The 17,263-nt window shown below is 45.6% G+C and overlaps 1 protein-coding gene across 7 annotated transcripts in view; it reads right to left on the reverse strand.

The window, feature by feature from the left end:
• The window catches only part of LOC121614432 (partitioning defective 3 homolog), a 220,602-nt gene that overhangs the window by 14,832 nt on the left and 188,507 nt on the right, over window positions 1–17,263 (reverse strand). For all 7 annotated transcript variants that reach the window (XM_041948295.1, XM_041948294.1, XM_041948296.1 and 4 more), the window contains one exon: window positions 230–353. In XM_041948295.1, the coding sequence (XP_041804229.1) occupies window positions 230–353 (124 nt within the window). The remainder of the gene's footprint in view (window positions 1–229; window positions 354–17,263) is intronic.

The raw sequence follows: 17,263 nt of genomic DNA on the forward strand, positions 1-17,263 counted from the left end.
GCTGGTAGTAATGGGGTTAGTGACGGTTAGCACCATTCTGCAGTTAGCCACAGGCACTGTCTGGTGCTAACGCTGTTAGCATTCTCCTCAGGCTACCATTTGAAGTCACATGTCCAGATTCTTGATCTGGTAGAGGTCGTTTCTGGACATTAGCAGTCTCACAGTCTAGCCGTCTTCTCCGGCTGACGGTGGATTTGAGTTACAGGCTCCCGTCATTTCAGACACTCACCCAGGGCTGCTCGAAGCTGTAGGTCCTCCTGCGGTCGTCCGGGTCGTCCGGGACGCTCTGGGACTGCTGGAACTCCTGCCTCAGCCTCTGTATCCGGTCGTGGTTGCTAGGGGCTAGTCGGTTACTGGGCAGAGAGGAGAGAGAAAAGGGGGGGGGGGGGGGGGATGGTGGTGGGTGTGAGGTCCATTGTGAACAAGTGACCTGGTTTCATCAGCGCAGGCGGAAACGGCCTGAACGATAAAGTTCTTTAAAGTCCAACGTGCTCCGTCCACGAACTGATCAAACACACGAGAAAAGCAACCCAGATACGTTCGACCCAGAGCAAACGCACAACATGATAAGTGAGGGCAGAGCCAAGAGCGGCCTTACAGCAGAGCCAACAGCAACATGGATCAAACTAATGCGCCTCTGATGTATTATTCATACAACCAACAAAGACTAGTGGTGAACGGTGAGCAGCACCGCAACACACCCCTCCTGGCCTCGCATCATTCAGCTGCTGCGCTGCCTTCGTCGGGTGCAGCCCTGCGGTGCTCACATCACATCATGAACAAATGCACCGTAGCTGCTCACTCACAGCGACCTGCTCAACCACAGGAACCATGTTAGAAGCGATGGAGTCAGAAATGTCCAGCGACTGAATGTGATGTAACTGGTTGCCAGCATGCGCAGTGAGGGTCAGTAGGTTGTCAACATGCCTCTGCTCTCGAAGAGATATCCTTATTAATCTGGTGTACAACAAAATAATGAAAACGCATCACTTGTATCCCCAAGACTGAGTTCTGTTTGGAGGACCCTGTTTTTGACGTCTTGGATCTGGATTCGGTCCTGTTTGCTATTTGAATTCACTCCTGAAAATCGAAAGTTGTTCGGCGTTAATGTAAATCAAAGCTCCTGCAGATGAATATAAATCTCAGTAACTGCTGTGTGCTGTACAGACACACATGGTTTAATATTTGTTTTCTCCTCCTGTAGCTCATTGTCTTAGTTTTGAGAATGTTGAGCCATTTTTAACTCAAACTTAACCAATTTAACTCTTTCAGTGCTGATATTCATCCAGCTTTATTTATCTATTATATTTTAATTATATTTCTAAAAACCCATCAACAGAGTTTTTCTCTATAAAAACAGCTCAGTCCCTGAGCCCATAAACGAAGAGGACTGTTCGCACAAAGGAGAGGAAAGGTTAGTGTTAAATATATACGAATGGCCTTTTACCAAGGAAAGTAATTAACACATTCTCCTCCTCACGCAGTGTGTGTGAATAGAAGTGTCGGGGTCGGTGAGCGAAGGACCAGCGGGGGGTGGGGGGTGGGGTGCTGGCTCCGGGCGGGATTTTTCAACTTTCTAACTCTGCCAGGAAATTCCAGACTGTCTTATCTCTGAAACTCAATAAGGTCAAACCTGCAACTCTTTGCAGCACCAAAGCTCCGCTAAGTTTGTCTTTGCGAACATCGTCCTGCTCAGACAGGAAAACTTCATGGTCAGCGTAAAAATTCAGAATTGTATTTGTTACAACTAAAATGCAGACACAAAAATAAAGATGTAAAAAAAAAAAAAAAAGCATGTGCACATGCAAAAAAATAAAATGTGGAAACGAATAAATGAAACATCCTTATTAGCTGGTTATAACAGTAACTGCACAGTTTAAACAGACAAGAATATCAGTTTATCGTCATGAGCACGACTCCACGCAGGCAGTAACTTTAATTCATTTCATCCATAGCAGAACAACCTGATAGTAGGATCATAATGCTGTAACCTCAAACACAGCAGCACCACCAACTTCTCCAGCTATTAACTCCAGACGCCCACAATGGAAAAGCCAGAGCCAGTCAGGCCTGTTAAAGACCAGGAACCTGTCACATGTGATCCTGCTAATCTTCATGATATGTAACACAGCCGCTCGGCCTCTTTAGAACACATCTGACCTGACAGGCGGTACATGTGTGACCCCGTAGCTGGGGGTCAAGGCCTCAATGCCAGCTGCCGCAGAAAGCCTAACTTGTAAACAGATGCGAGCGGCCCGAGAAAAGGAAATCACAAAGAAGTTCTGAGTTTGGATCAAGCCAGTCTGCAGTATGAAGAAGCACAGTCACTCAGTGTCCAGTGTTCATCTGCTGAAAGCTGTTCCCTCTCCTGAGATGGCCAGTCGACCCTGTAATCAGAGGTATATCATCATTAAAGCAACCTATAGACCCGTCTTATAGAGTAGAACCCGAGAGACCAGATGGAAGAGAAACTCAAATAAAGGGTTCAGAGATCTCCAATCTTCTAGTCCGACAAAACACCGTAAATCAATCAAGAAAGAGCAACACCTCACTATAACTGTACTGCCAAAAAAAACCCAGAGACAGCGAGGAACAGCGGGCTGAGATTCAGTCTGAGATGAGCTTCATCCTCTGGACAGGCTCGCTCAATATCTGGCACTGCTGCACGGGGGCTGAAAGGTCGCCGCGTGGCTTTGTCGAGTGGAGTGTCTGTGGGACTCAATAACAGGACCGTGGCTTGCCGACTGGCCCGCCAGCAAAACTGTTTACGGCGAGATGCGCCCTGCCTTTCATGGTCGGGCGTGCCTCCTGAAAAGCTGTCTGTCTCGGTCTTGAGCCTGGGAAGGAGGGAGGCTGTGAGAAGATGTAATGTCTGCACTGTGGGCAGACTTTGACTGCAGAGCTGCACCATGTCCTAATGCAGCAGGGCGAAACAGAGGGACTGCAGAAAAAAAAGAAGCTTTGAGAATAAGGTTTTACCCAGATGACTAATCTGAAGGATGGTTTAAAATGCATGATCACCTGGCTGTTTCTTCTTTTTGGCGATGCTGAATTGATCCTAGATGTCAGCATTTGACTTTCTGAGTACAGTGGTACCTTTTGCAGGATCTGTATTGTGACCAGACTGCAATCTCAAAACCACAATATGTTCTGAAGACAAACAGATAAAAAAAACCCAAAACAAACAAACAAAGCTTTACAAGCAGAATGGAAGCAATTAAAGGCAGCGACTGCTTGCTTCATGTAGCACAGAACAGGAAGTGGTCCAAATTAGCCCCAAGTCCAAACTAATAGGATTTATCAGATCCGTGGTGTCACTTTAAAATCCCCCCTGACACTGATGCTGCTTCCACGCATCCCAATCAAAGCATGCCAACAGACAGAGGGGAGGCATCGACGGGGCAATGCACAGTAAGTGACGGAGGCAGCTGATGGACAGAGTCCTAATCCTGTGGATTAGAAATGAATGGCCTCATTCACACAGGCTGCTCTTCCCATGCCTATAGGAGCATCCCTCAGACCTACCACCAACTGTACGTGGCCGTAAATTCAAGAGCCGTGAACTCGTTTAGAGGACTTGGTGATTTTTAGGGGATCAATGTGCCCTTGAAATGAATGCAAATCTGAGGGTGTGGGCAGCGAAAAAGAAACAGCTGTATTTGACCCCACCAGTCGCCAGCTGGCCCGCAAAGACCAGCCGAGCACGTGAAGCACGGCGAAGTGCCGAGGCCCGTGCGGTGGAGAGGCTGAAGTGGATCTTGTGTCTGTTTTGTGACGAGGGCCCTCGTGGCGAGTGGCTCCGAGTGGGGTGACCTTGAGGACGCCAAGAGCAGCATTGTTGGTTCACTATTGATGAGAGGATCGCCCCAAACATGCGGCGTGCATGCAGCTCTGTGCGAAGGACTGCTGGCAAGCCGGCCGAGTCGGCGTTTCTTAAATCTCATCGGAGTCTATTTCATCTCTAAATCAAAGGGCATCTTTTTCCTCTCATGCAAATTAACAGATGCTGATTCAAATAAAATCACACCTCGCTCTTAATAACGCACTCATTGTATTCCGTGAAAGCCTATCTATTTCATTTGCCAATAATCTTTAATTCATAATAATCAACTTTTTAATTAAAAGCCACCATCTTAATTAAACATTTAATTAAGTATGGGTAGTCATGGGATTCCCATCTCGAATGTGACTGTTGTACTGACTAGCATGCCAGCCTGTTAAATAAACATTAACTGATGTAGCGATACGCACAGTAAGAGAACAGTGGTGGATACGTGTTTCCCCCGAACGCAGCAGCTGTGGCGGTTAGTTTCTGTAATCTTATCAGATGGGGGAACGAGGCCCTACATCCTGCGACAAAGAGAGAGCAGCTGGTGGAGCCTTTCTCCGCTGTGAAAAATGAACTGAGATGCTGAAGATGATAATCCAGGTCTATTGATCGAAGGCTCACAGACAACTAGGAGGGAGACTGATGCCCTTGCTAACTGGTGCTAGCGGCTAACGCTCCATCTGTGAGCTGTCGCCATGGCAGAGTCTCTGTTATCTGCTGCAGCAGAGCCGCAAAGATCGGCCTGGCGTCCTCCTGAAATCCACACTGATCTGGGATTGATGCTGTTGCTGCTCCTTAGTAATGAGTGAATACTAGAAAGAGTTAGCAGTGATGAACTTTACATGAAGCACAATTTAACCAAAAATTAGCCTCAGAAGCGTGCAGGCTTAATGCTCTCCTTGAAGAGCGGCAGTGTTGTTTAGTTCGGTTATTTTTGTAAGACCTTAGATGAAGTCCATTTTATGTTTTACTGTGCTTTATATGATGATTTAATGGCTATACTTCTGAATAAAATGTCTGCAGACTTCCTCTGGTTGGATGAATATAAAAGATTTGGGTTTTTGAGCTTTTCTGTGGCAGATTTTATTTGTAGAGCTTCAGAGACGGGACAAAGTTTATTGCCTGAAATATAATGTTTTATATAAAGTTGCGCTCTTCTTTGACGAACATTGTTTAATCACTGCAGCTGTGTAGTTGGTGTCTAATAAGACGATGTGGGCCAGAAAAAATACAATAATTAGACAAAAAAAACAAACAAAGAAACAAAAAAGCTGGAAGCTCGATGCTGCTGGTTGACATTTAATATCCAGATCTCTGTTCGGTCTGTTTCCAGAGAAGCTGGTGAATATATATTGCATGTGGGCGAGCTGCTGCAAAAAGAACCCACAGATGTTCAGTTGGTGCTCCTTGGATATATAAAGGTTAAAAAGGATTAGCTCGGATGCTTGACTACTCACAGCCTCACTGGTGTCTGTTGATGCAGTGGAGAGATTAAAGGGGCCAAGAGGCCACTGTGTCTGTTGTGTCTGAGGCCATTTAGGCTCTTATTAACCCGATCTTGCTTTTACTCTGGATTACATGGGCTTAACCCTGAAACTCTGACGGGGCCAAATTGATCTGCAGAAACATAGCAATTAGATGCCAATCGATACAATATCTCCACACTTAGCAACTCATTATCAAATCCCTGGCATTTGCCTCTCCGCGTCAATTGAGTGAGTAAGAATAAAGTGGGACCGCGTGTTGATGAACTGCACAAACACATCAGCGAGTATGCAAGAGAAGACAAACAGCCGAGCAGAGTTTCCCATTCGGTGAGTGAGCGAGCGTCGACAGGGAAGTTAAGAGGCTCGTGAATTTAGCTAACACGTTCTGCAACCCGGGCCGAGTCGCACGCGGTCTGCGCGTCCGCTGCCCGGCTCGGATCACGCCGCTCTCTCTCCTCGGAGGGCACGGCTCTGGTGCGGCGCCAACCCGCCGTGCCAAGCTGAGTGGTTGAGTGTGTGTTAGTGTGTTTGTGTGTGTTCAGCAGGAGAGAAATACTCTTGGGTTGAGTTGGTGAAATGCTGCTGCAGTAGGAGGAGCGGTCAGCTTCAGCAACAACCGCAGCTCTGCAGAGAAACGTAGGTTGATTTGAATGCACGTCATAATTCGACATTAGTCATGATGCAAACTAGCGTGTGATGAGTCACTGGACGTTTGTATGAACGCTGTAAATACTGCACTTTGTCTTCATTTTAAGAGTTTACGTTTAAAATCGTCTGAAACACTGCTCAGTAAACTCCACGCGTTGCATCCCGTAGAGGATCTACAGAAACAATTCACTCGTTTTCTTCAATCCAGCAGTAAGCCACTTTGCTAAAAATGATTAACTCCGTGCAGCGCATGAAAATCTCACACGGATCCCATCCTGCGACTTACAGTAGCATTCATTCTGAGCCTTAGCAATCCCACAGGGTGTCAACACTTGTGCAAAGCAGACAGTAAACACTGGAATCCATCGACGGAACGGATTGAATTTAATTGGTTTTCAGTTTTATAGGGCATCTCTATTTTTCCAGGAGCAGCGCTGGTCAGAAATGTCAGAGATGGTAATATAATATTTGACTGATATTAATGTATGCACACATACACACACACACACACACGGTTAAAGCAAGATGGGTAACTGGTCTTGGATTTCAAGCCATGGCGCCACTGGAGGAAATAATGGCGTGGCACGCAGCAATATTTTAATTCATGGGCCAATTTCATGGTTGCACACATCAGCGTATCGATGCCGGCCTGCTCGCTTACAAGCAAATAAATTGGACTGCAGTCCTGATATCTGTAATCCTGCCCCAGTTTTAACGAAGGTGGGGAGCACGCTGTCCTATGTGGGCCGTTTAACTTTCATTACTCAAATCCCCGTCGGACTGTGCGGCGGAGCAACATTTGGCTGTGTCGCTGTAATATCTGCAGCTTTTCACGGGAGCAGCAGTCCCACCTGCTCACAGACGCTTTCAAAACGCTCTATTCTGAGATTACACAGAGGAGATTGAGTTTGATCTAATCTCATGGATGCATTCAGTGGAAAATACGACAAGATCGGACGTGCTGTTAAACAACAGCCTGCCACGCCTCTGCTATACCGACAATTTACAAATCCATTACCGAGAGCTAACAATGCTTTTTGTCAAAGCTGGCTACATCTACTGTCTGTCTTCACGAATGACCTGTCGGCACGGTAACGTGGTGAAACCTGGAAGCATGGTCGCATGTTCAGATATCTAAAATAGAGCATGTTGATGACATCTAACCCTGAATTTCCACCGGGCGCGTAACATCTGCGTTCTGTCCGCGATGCAGATGACGGAGCTGATCGCTGCCATTCTAGTCAATGAAACACCACCAAGCATCTGCACAGGAAGTCAGACACAGGAACAGTGTAGAGAATCTGGTAGACCTTCAAAATAAAACACCCTGTGCAGAAACAATGAAAACAAGCCTTCGTACCCATGGTAGGAGCACAAAAATCAGGGAAAAATGACCAAATAAACAAGATCTGAGCAAGTTAACGAATAAAGGTCACAGTGGATGGTTGCAAGTGTCTGACTTTGACACCAGAGAGAGCGATTCTGTCCAAAAGTCACAATTTGGGAACCATCAACCATGACAACAATGTTTTCCAAAGCAAGTAGTTTTAGTTACACCTACACAACAAAAGTTTATCCGTAGAGGTGGCATGTACGAGCCATTTTGGAGGCAATGACGAGCTTCTTTGTCATGAAGGGATGAGGAGTTGCTTAATTTTATCTCTATTATTACCTCCAAGTCAAATCTGTCTTTAAGTATTACAGACACTGCGAGCTTACTACTGCAATCTCCTTCAGCTATTTGCCTTCCTTTGTTACAATATTCTTTTCTATTGATGATAAGCCGCGGTTCCTTCCTCCTCCCTTTCATTGAAATGCTAAATAGGTAAATGATTATCTGATCTTATCCGCGTTAACACTGGCTCACAATCCCACATGCCATCACAGTCGTAATGATTGGATGCAAAGGTGACAAAGCAGCGTCTAAACTCATCCATCAGACAGATGATGATCTCTGTTTAGGGAAGCACAATAACGACGAGCGGCAAAAAAAAACGGACGACGACGTGACGGACGGCGAACATCCTTCCTCCCTCTTTGGTTTGAGAAATTCTGAATAGCTCACAAACGATCAACTTTGTTGCTCGTCCAGCTTTGGTCCGTCTTTCCATTCATCTCACACGCAGATATAAACGCACACGCGCTCACGCTGTCTCTATCACACCTCGCTTCATTGCTCTCTCCCCTTCGCACACGGACGCTGACTAGAGGGTTAACGGGAGACGGCATCTGTCACGCCGCGCCATTCTATCAGTCAACGGACAGATCTGTGCTGTCAGATAAGCCTCTTACTGTAATATATCTGAGCTTCACAACGCCGTTATGATCCCACCAATCATAACTAATGCTTGCAGGCCACGAGTCTTTATGATTCATAGCTGATCGCTGTGATTCAGCACATCCAGTCACCTGGGGAAACTGTAACCAGGCAACAAGGTTTGGATAAAGGGTCTTCTGAGTTAATGGCTCTACCACAGCCAGCATCGCACCCTACTAATTATTCCTTTCTGTGTCAACATGGCCGTAAAGTAGGCTCTTCTAGCCCATTAACTTGTAGTGGTGCTCTAACAGTTCTGTGGAGAAGTGAAATCGAGTTTCAACCTGCCTGAGCCCACAAGAGCCGTGTTTTCCTACAGGTTGTGCAAATTACTGGCAGAGTTTGAGGACGCGAAGTGCGAGATGAAAGTGCGAGGGGAAGAGGAGAGGATTTTCAAACCGGCGGGGTGAGTGCGCCGTCTTATCGGCCGTGGATTAGGGAGGCATTAAAGAGTCCCACTTTCTTTTTTACATTTTTATGAGGTCTCAGCTAAACTAACCATTGATAACAAGGCCTGACTTCTTCACACTCATGAATAAAGTTCAGTCGAATCAGAAACTGCATTTGCACAAGTTCTTTGGCTCTTGTGTTTTCACGCCTGCAGAGCGACACAGAGTCTGAAGCATTTCAGCTTCAGCAGCGGTTCTCGTCAGGATGCAGTTTAGTGTCAGTCAGCGTATCAGAACAATCCCAGTCTCAGAGTATGGCTGGCCAGATGCTCTTGCATCATTAGCTTATATTACACTTAGCAGACCACTGTTGATCCATGTTAGCCTGATTCTAGAAGCTGGTTTAAGATTGAGGGATAAATACAACGTACGTACGATAATTGGGGTCAAAATGTGCCTTTGACGGGTGTAGAAATGGACCCGCGCACCACCAAATGGGTGGAACTGGAGGCTCGAATGTGTTACGCTGTCCAGGTAAACCCGAATGTTCAAAAAGACGAGACAGGATGTGAGAAGAGTCTGAAAGCACCCAAATACTCGAACTGATCCACACAGCAACAGAAAAGGGGCTCAACCAAACCTGAAATGTGGACCCCAGGACCATAGTAGACTTACAGTAGCAGAGACAAGAGGCTGCAGTGCAGAGGGAAATGGGTGTTGGGTATTCACGACTAATAATGCCATTGGACGCCTGAGATCCAGGAAGTCAGAAAGGCTCAAAAACGTATCTTTGTCTGTATCAAAGACTGAATTACACAATGCAGCCTACATTAGCTGGCTGCCACGATGATCTGTACATTAGGAAGCGGACAGTGTGAGCGTGACATTATTCACAGCCACCGCAGAAAGGATTCGTCTCTTCTATGACAGCAGAATGGATCACCCTTTAAAGGCGGGAGAGGAAATGAGCGACGAGACGGAGAAAGGAAGGGTGAGATAACAGTCATTTGGGCTGCGGCGGAGGCGATTGTACGTAGCTGAAGGAAATAAGTAGAGCGAAGAGGCTAAATTTGAATTCCAATCCCAGTTTTGGCGAGAAAGGTGAGGGTTTGACTGATGCATATCTGCGAGGCCGGCGGATAATTTCGGTGAGGCCGGGGCTGGTGAGGAAGGAGAGCAGGGAGGAAAAATGAAGGGGAGGGAAGAGAGAATGACACTGAGAGAGAAAAAGGAAATCGAATTGGAGCAGTCTAATTTCTGGGGCAGGCATCATGGTCCAGCTCATATGGCACTCTCTCTCTCTCTCCCTGTCACGGCGACCGGGGGGGGTGACGAATGGACATCTCACTTGTAATGGCTCCCATTTTCAGAGAGCTGTACAGTGCTGGCCGACGGATGCATCAGCAGCATCTGATAAATCATAATCTAAGTCAAATTAGGATGCATTATCATCAAGAGGCAGGGGGCCCTTTTCCCTCTGTTTCAGGGCTGCGTCGGAGGAAAATGAGACTAGAGGCATCTTGTGACAGCAGGCAATTTTGAGAGAGAAAGAGCGAGTATCTGATGTATGATTGCCATGGTAATGCGTGTCCTAGATGCCAGGCAGACTGCTCAGACAGAGGCTGGATTTTGGCAAAGCCATGATCACAACATGAGCCCGGTCTCATGTGCACTTAAACCGTCCATATCACTGCTTTTCACAAATGCTGCTCTGACACGAATCTGAATGATATACATGTTTTTACCAGCCAGTCACATGTATTATATTATATCAAAGTGAGGCAATTTTAAAGAGATATTTACATACTATATTCCAAAATTTACTCAATGTCAAGATGTAAAAATGTCAAATTAGTGTACTGTGACTCGTGTCTTCTCTTATCTATAAAGCGTTTCAGTTACCCAATCGTCTTGTACGATTTCTGAGCACGGAGCAAAACATTTGTTTTTCCAAACAAATTCCTCTTGGGAACGGAGCTGAAGTGCAGCACTGGTTCAGCAAGCATTCATTAAAAACTGGGACTCTGCACCCTGACTTCATGAAATATTCAATATGCGCTACCGTTCGGAGGCGAGGACACGTTTTCCAGACCAACCAAAACAAATTTTCTGATTTGGCGTCAAAGAAAACCACCAAATCGCATTTTCTCGAGCATCCGCGTCAGCTCTGCGGCTACTTCTCCAGGAATAACACGACAACACGCAAATCAGCTTCATTCTTAAAGGCTGAGCAGAGCCCTCTCTTCGACGGCTCAGACCTTGAGCTTTAATCACACTGGAATAAATGTGAGAGATGCAATGAGCTTTCACTGCCAGTGGGCATTCAGGCTGAAAACAGCCCTGCGTTAAAGAAAATGCACAGGGCTGCGTCGGTGGTGGAAAGTTGCTTCAGGTACCGGCGAGAAATCGGAAATCCCATCCAGGAAGTCTGTGTTTGAGCAACAGATAAATGCATTCGAAGGCAGCACAAGCGGGTTCATAGTGGTTGAATTGGTCTGTGCCAGCACCTCCCTGTGTCACTGTAGTGTGTGTTTATTCCCACAGTGCCTGAACGCAGCCTTGGACAGTCTTTGTCTGCTTTTGTGCTACTTTCACATCTTAAAACACATTTAAGGAACATGAATTTCTCCTGAAACCTCTTTTCTTTTTACCTGATGTCTGTTTTATCTTGTCATCCTTCTATTTTAATTCTACTTTATTTTAATTTATTGTCCTTGTTTTTGTTGTGTTATCACACTTTATCATTATTATTATTTGCTTTCATGTTAAGCACTCCTGTGAATTGTGCTATTTAGCGTTATTACTTGTGAATTTTGCGCCAAAATAAAACACAGCTCACCATGATAAGATCAATAATAACAGCAGTTTACATGTTTCTCATGGCCCTTCATTCACACGTGCAAACATGTGGTTAACACACACTCCTCTGGGGGACGAGCTGTGGATGTTAAGTTCACTGAGTGGACTTAAAAGGAGCTGCAGTTCACACAAGGCCTCAGTGAGGTAACTTAGATAAGATAAGATAAGATAAGATAAAACTTTATTTATCCCCAGTCTGGGAAAATTTGGCCATTACAGCAGCATTGAATGCAGATGTGAGGGCACAGTCGGGCCGCAGCTCCGGCGATTTTGGATTCTTTTGAATTCAGTGGTTATCTTTGCTATTTAAGCTTGAAGGTCACCAGAGCAGTTAATCAGCCCACAAAAACACGTGTGGACAAGTGTGGCGACCTACAAGCAGCAGAAGGTCAAAGCTGCGTTTTCTTTCCACAAAGGAAAATAGCTTCTTCTTCTTCGTCCTCTGTTGCTGCTGCTTTAGGTTTTTTTATGTGGTTATTTTCACTTAAGAAAAACTGGGGTTATTCAACTCTACATATTGAGGTTTGGCTCAACCACAAAGATTATTTATGCCTCCTCAGCAGCTCGCCTCCTCGGAGTACCTCACTCCAAACACTAACTTCCACTTTAACCTCTCCCGCTCAAACAGATGCTAGAGTTGTTAAACTTCACATCTGTTTGCTGAAATCTCCAGAGTCCTGCAGTCATCTTAAAGGAAATCCTGGGTACCCTCCTCCCTGTCCTCCACCAGCAGATCCCACAGAACCAGCTGCAGCTGAGAGCACCGCCAGGCGCTGCACACACACATAAAGACTATCCCGCTTCTCCTCCAGACACATGTTGCAAAGGAGGCCCACCATGAAACACCCATAGCACCAGCAGGGTACAGACGCTTCCTCTCTCTTGTTTCCCTGCATCGTTTCAAACCCCCCTCCGCTTCTTCCTGGCTTTCAACTCGATGCAGCTTGAACTCCCCATTGTGCTGACCACTGGGGCTGCTCACAGGTGGAAATTCTGCAGGATTTGGTGAGTCAGGGGGAAATTAGTTCTGCGAGCAAACTGAAGACGGGGTGGAAAAGTGGAGTAGCTCACAATTTGTCACCATCCGTCCTCTGTGAGTGTGTATTGGCTGGGTAGGGGGGTTGCTTGAATCGGCTGCAGTGCAAAGTTTTTGGTCGATGCCAGCAATAATGTTGCTGCTGTAGGTGTCATGGGTTTTTTTTTTTTTTTTTTTTTTTTTTTAATTAATGGAGAATTTCTACAAATCCAGTCAAGAAATGCTGTTTCAAGACTCTTCAGCTGTCACAAAACCATAAGAAAAGCTACTCAAACAACTAAAGACTGTGAAATACCTCCCCAGCAACGCCCACCGTTTGGAAAACAACAGACATGAGGTGTATGGTGATATCTGAGGATTATCTGGACCCTGGAAGGATTGCATACTTCTTCCCAAACCGGACACAATTATTTGTAGCCTTCAGGAATGACACTAGAGGTGCATTGATTGGTCATTTATGACATTTGATTGAAAATCTTTGGATTTTGGACTGTTGGTCAAATAAAACAAGCATGTCTTCAGAATGATGCATCTTTCACTGTTTTTACATGATTTATACAAAGAACAATTGACTGATAAAATAATCAGTCCATTAATTGATGATAAAAATGTGAGCAGCAGCCTGAAAGGAAACTCTTTCAGATGAAAGTCACAATAAAAGGCGTCATTTGTGAGATGAGCTCAGAGGAACCTGCCTGGTAAATCTCAGATGGAGCAGTAAAAGGCCACTGTGCGTTCTCATGTGAACAGGTGATACAGTAAATCCCCTGCAGCGATCCACACCCCCCCCCCAGACAGACACACACAAACACACTACTGTCTGCTTCCTGGCAGACAAAGCTCCCCGACTCCTGTCAAAACATCTCCGAACTGGGGAGCAGTGACTACAGCCGTCCCCTGACGGAGAGCTGGCTGCACTGAGACTGTGGAGGTCTACGAATGTGAGTGTGTGTGTGCGTGTGTGTGTCTGGACTCTTCCAGAGAACACAGACAGTCTGTTGGAAGAGTTGACAGGGTGACTAGACTCTCTCTCTCTCTCGCTCTCTCTCTGTGTGTGTGTGTGTGTGTGTGTGTGTGTGTGTGTGTGTGTGTGTGTGTGTCCTCATGGGTCCAGGCTGCTTCTTGAGGGTTAAGGCTTGGTTTTAGGGTCAGGCGTTCAGTTGTGATGGTTTTGGTTCGACTGAGCAGAGAGTGGAAGGCATTATATCAATGGAGTGTCCTCACAGGGACAAACGTGTGTGTGTGTGTATTTGTGCATATGGATGTGATGTCTCTGCTCTCTTTTCTGCACAGTTGTGCAAACAGTTGCATTTTTTATTTAATCTCCTGCTTTAACGATCAATTAATTAATCATTGATGTATTATATTAAATGTTCAGATATTTTCATTTTGTCACATTTATATTGTGAGTTGAATATTTTTAGGACTTTTTTAACTTCATTTTTTGGACTGTTAATCAGACAAAACATGACATTTGTGTGTGCTGTGGTAACTGAGGAACAGACAAACATTTTTTGATCATACTGATTGACTGCAAAAACAAAAAACAGACAAATGATGAAAGAGCTTAACGAATGAAACAGGTGTAGCCTGTGCTGAGACTGATCTGTTTTCACACTGCCATCTTTTCAAACGTTCACCCTCTGCTGAATTCAAAGCTAACTTTTATTAAACACGCAAAGCTTCCAGTTTCAACTGAGCTGCTAATAAAAGTGTATCATGAAATAAACTGTAAGTGAATACGGAGTCAACGAGCTAAACTCCAAAAGGAGCATTTTATTCCTTATTGTTTCCCAACGTCTGCATTAATCTACGAATGGTCACTCAAAAAGACGTCTGTCACTGAACGGTGGAAAACCAAAAATAAACACCTGAATATATTTTAATTTTAGCCGATTGTTTGAAGAAATTCTCTTTGAAGAGTCACAGATCCTCTGTTCAAGCTGATGCAACAGAGAGACACGCATGCACCCACACGACGGACCTACGAGTGCAGCTCATCAAAGAGCACCCATGGAAAACTCAAAGGGTGCCACGCAGTCTCTGGCAGACACCCGTCAGGCGGTTCTCCACGGTTCAGATCCCTCTGGGGGGCTGGTGGCTGTCTAGAGAACGCTGTCAAGATCCTTAGATGGGAACTCTGTGTGAGAGCTGCGGTGACAAAGGGATGGAGGGGAAGAGATGAGGTTGAGGGCAGCAGATAAAGGAGCGAAGAAGGAAGGAAGGATGGGGGGGGGCACAGGCCAAGTGTGAAGGAAGGATGATGGAGGCAGAGGGAAGGGGGAACAAAGGGGGTGAGCGTGCAGGGGGAGTCAAAGGAAGATGTGATAAGAGAGACAACAACAGCTCGGCTCCGTTCGCACCGCAAACACTTACATTTCCAACACGATCTGTTTGTTCTGAAGCTCGAAGATCTAAGAGGAACATTTTCAGCAAGCGAGTCAAGCTGATGCATTTCCTATTACGCATTTATTCATTTCATCAGAAAATGCTGAAAGGGTATAACATGTCACAGTCTGGGGGTTTGGGCTCCAACGGAACGATCCACATCATTTCCAGACTCCTCGAACCGGATCCCACATGCCTCGACGGAACCCTGCATCTGTTTTAATACTACAGCACGCAATGAGCGCCACATGGATCACAATGTGTTTTTAATGGGTTTCGAGTGGATTTGCTGTGGACGGATCGTCCGAGACGCTGTTCGAAAGTCTGAACGGGGCCTTAAAGTGAGCGTTGAATTATTCCGACGGTGGACTTCACTTTCCTGGAACGGAACGTGGCGCAGGGTTGAAGGGCTGGAGGGACTGGGTGTGTTTCTGATTCTGAATACATCATTCTGATCATTGTTCATTTAAGTGGGAGCTGGAGGGAGGACGTGGGAGACGGTGACAAGACAAGGGACGGGTGAAAGGAGGGCTGAAGGATGGGACGGAAATATTTATAGACGGGGGCCGACGGTGAGGCAGAGGACGGTTCGGGCGAGGGCCTTCAGGAAAGGCTGCAAAGTGGGCGGAGGGGAGTGGACGGAGGATGTCGGGGAGGAGATGAAGGGTGGTGTACGAGGAGGTGGGAGGCAAAGATACAGGTTATGGCCCCATCCACACTGAGGCAGTTGAAACATATTTTTCTGAACACTACAAACATGTTTTGCCATCTTATCGTGGATGCAGTCTATATCACGCTGCCGTGGAGAAGACTGAGTCCTCGGGGGCGTCGAGGAATTGAATGAGGGAGACGGCGGGCGAGGGTGCAGGCTACGTTCTGGCATGAAGTGAATTAATCCCTGGAGGTCCTGCAGCCAGCTGCTGACACAGGCTGGTTTTATAGCGAGCCAGGGGGCCATAAATAAGGCATTATGGGTATGGGGGGATGTGCTGGGCTTAAGTGTGCCACTTTAAAAGGCCCTTTCGCCATTAGTTGTGTGTCCAAGCTGTTTGAAGTGATAGAGCGATGTGTGTGTGTGCGCGCTGACCCCACTGTGGCAGCGCTGTATTTCAAGTCGCCGGGCGAGACACGAGTCAGGGGCCCTGAAGGATCTGCCCGTCTCAAGATCATGACTCCCCTCTTCCCTGTCTGTTGTGCTGTTAATCATATTGTAAGAGCTGGGGTCTAATGGCGGCCTTCTCATCACGGAACAAAGCCCTTCAATCACTTGTAATATATTTTACATCGCACTGTGGAGGCTTGGGATGCTGAGTTTCATACATATTTGAGCACTTTAACCATCATTTATTAGGCTCCTACATTTTCATATCTGCCAGAGTTCCACAAATGAGACCTGAAATGTAATGTATTCTCCATTTCCCCGTCGCCCTCCTTCATCTCCGCCGTCGGCTCGTCTTATTTGTTAGGCTGCCTCCCTCAGTTGGTGTCTCAGGGACGTTTGTTCTGCAGGTCAGGACAGAAACTCTTTCAAATGTTAGTGATCTGTTAGCCTCATCATCACTAAACAAGTGCAACCTGCACCAAAAAAGACTTATGTCACAGAGTAACATACGTTTTACACAGTATGTATATTTACCTTCTACATGTGAGTTCTTGAGCTCAGCGGTGGCATAACCAGTTAAAGACTTCCTATATATTTAAATTATGTGAGTTTTTTGTGATTGGTTATATAATAAACTGTGTGGTGTATTTATTTAAAGTAATTTAAATTTCATGTTCGGTGACACGATATCTATCGCTTGGCTTTAGCATTTGTTTTATATGCTTATACCTGTTTTGGGTGATTTGCACAACCTGTTTCTATGTTATTACATTGCTGTGAGGTTTCATGTGGTACAGTTAATATTGCTTTTGCCTTTTTATGATCTTATGTGATAGCAAATATGTTATATTTACATTTTACCTGAGCAGTTTTATGTGCCACGCTGTTATAATTACATGCATATATAGTTCTTGGTGCTTGATTATGACATATACAGCATATATTTCATGCATTTACATTGTATGTTGTGTGGTTTTATGTGACAGGTAATCGTGTATACAGTGCATGTATATTTACAGTGTATTTGTATGAGTTTATGTGAACGTTTTGGGTGTGTTTCGTTTATATTTCTTTTTTATTTCAAATTCCCTTTGGAAAACAGCTGAAGCTGCAAAAAGCTGAAGTTTAAGTTGTGGAATTGTGGAGGAAAGAACTTCACCCAGTGAGTAATTATGATAGTTAGCGCCTCGCTCAAAGGCAGCTTGATG

Source organism: Chelmon rostratus, chromosome 12, assembly GCF_017976325.1.
Source record: "Chelmon rostratus isolate fCheRos1 chromosome 12, fCheRos1.pri, whole genome shotgun sequence".
Lineage (NCBI taxonomy): Eukaryota > Metazoa > Chordata > Actinopteri > Chaetodontiformes > Chaetodontidae > Chelmon > Chelmon rostratus.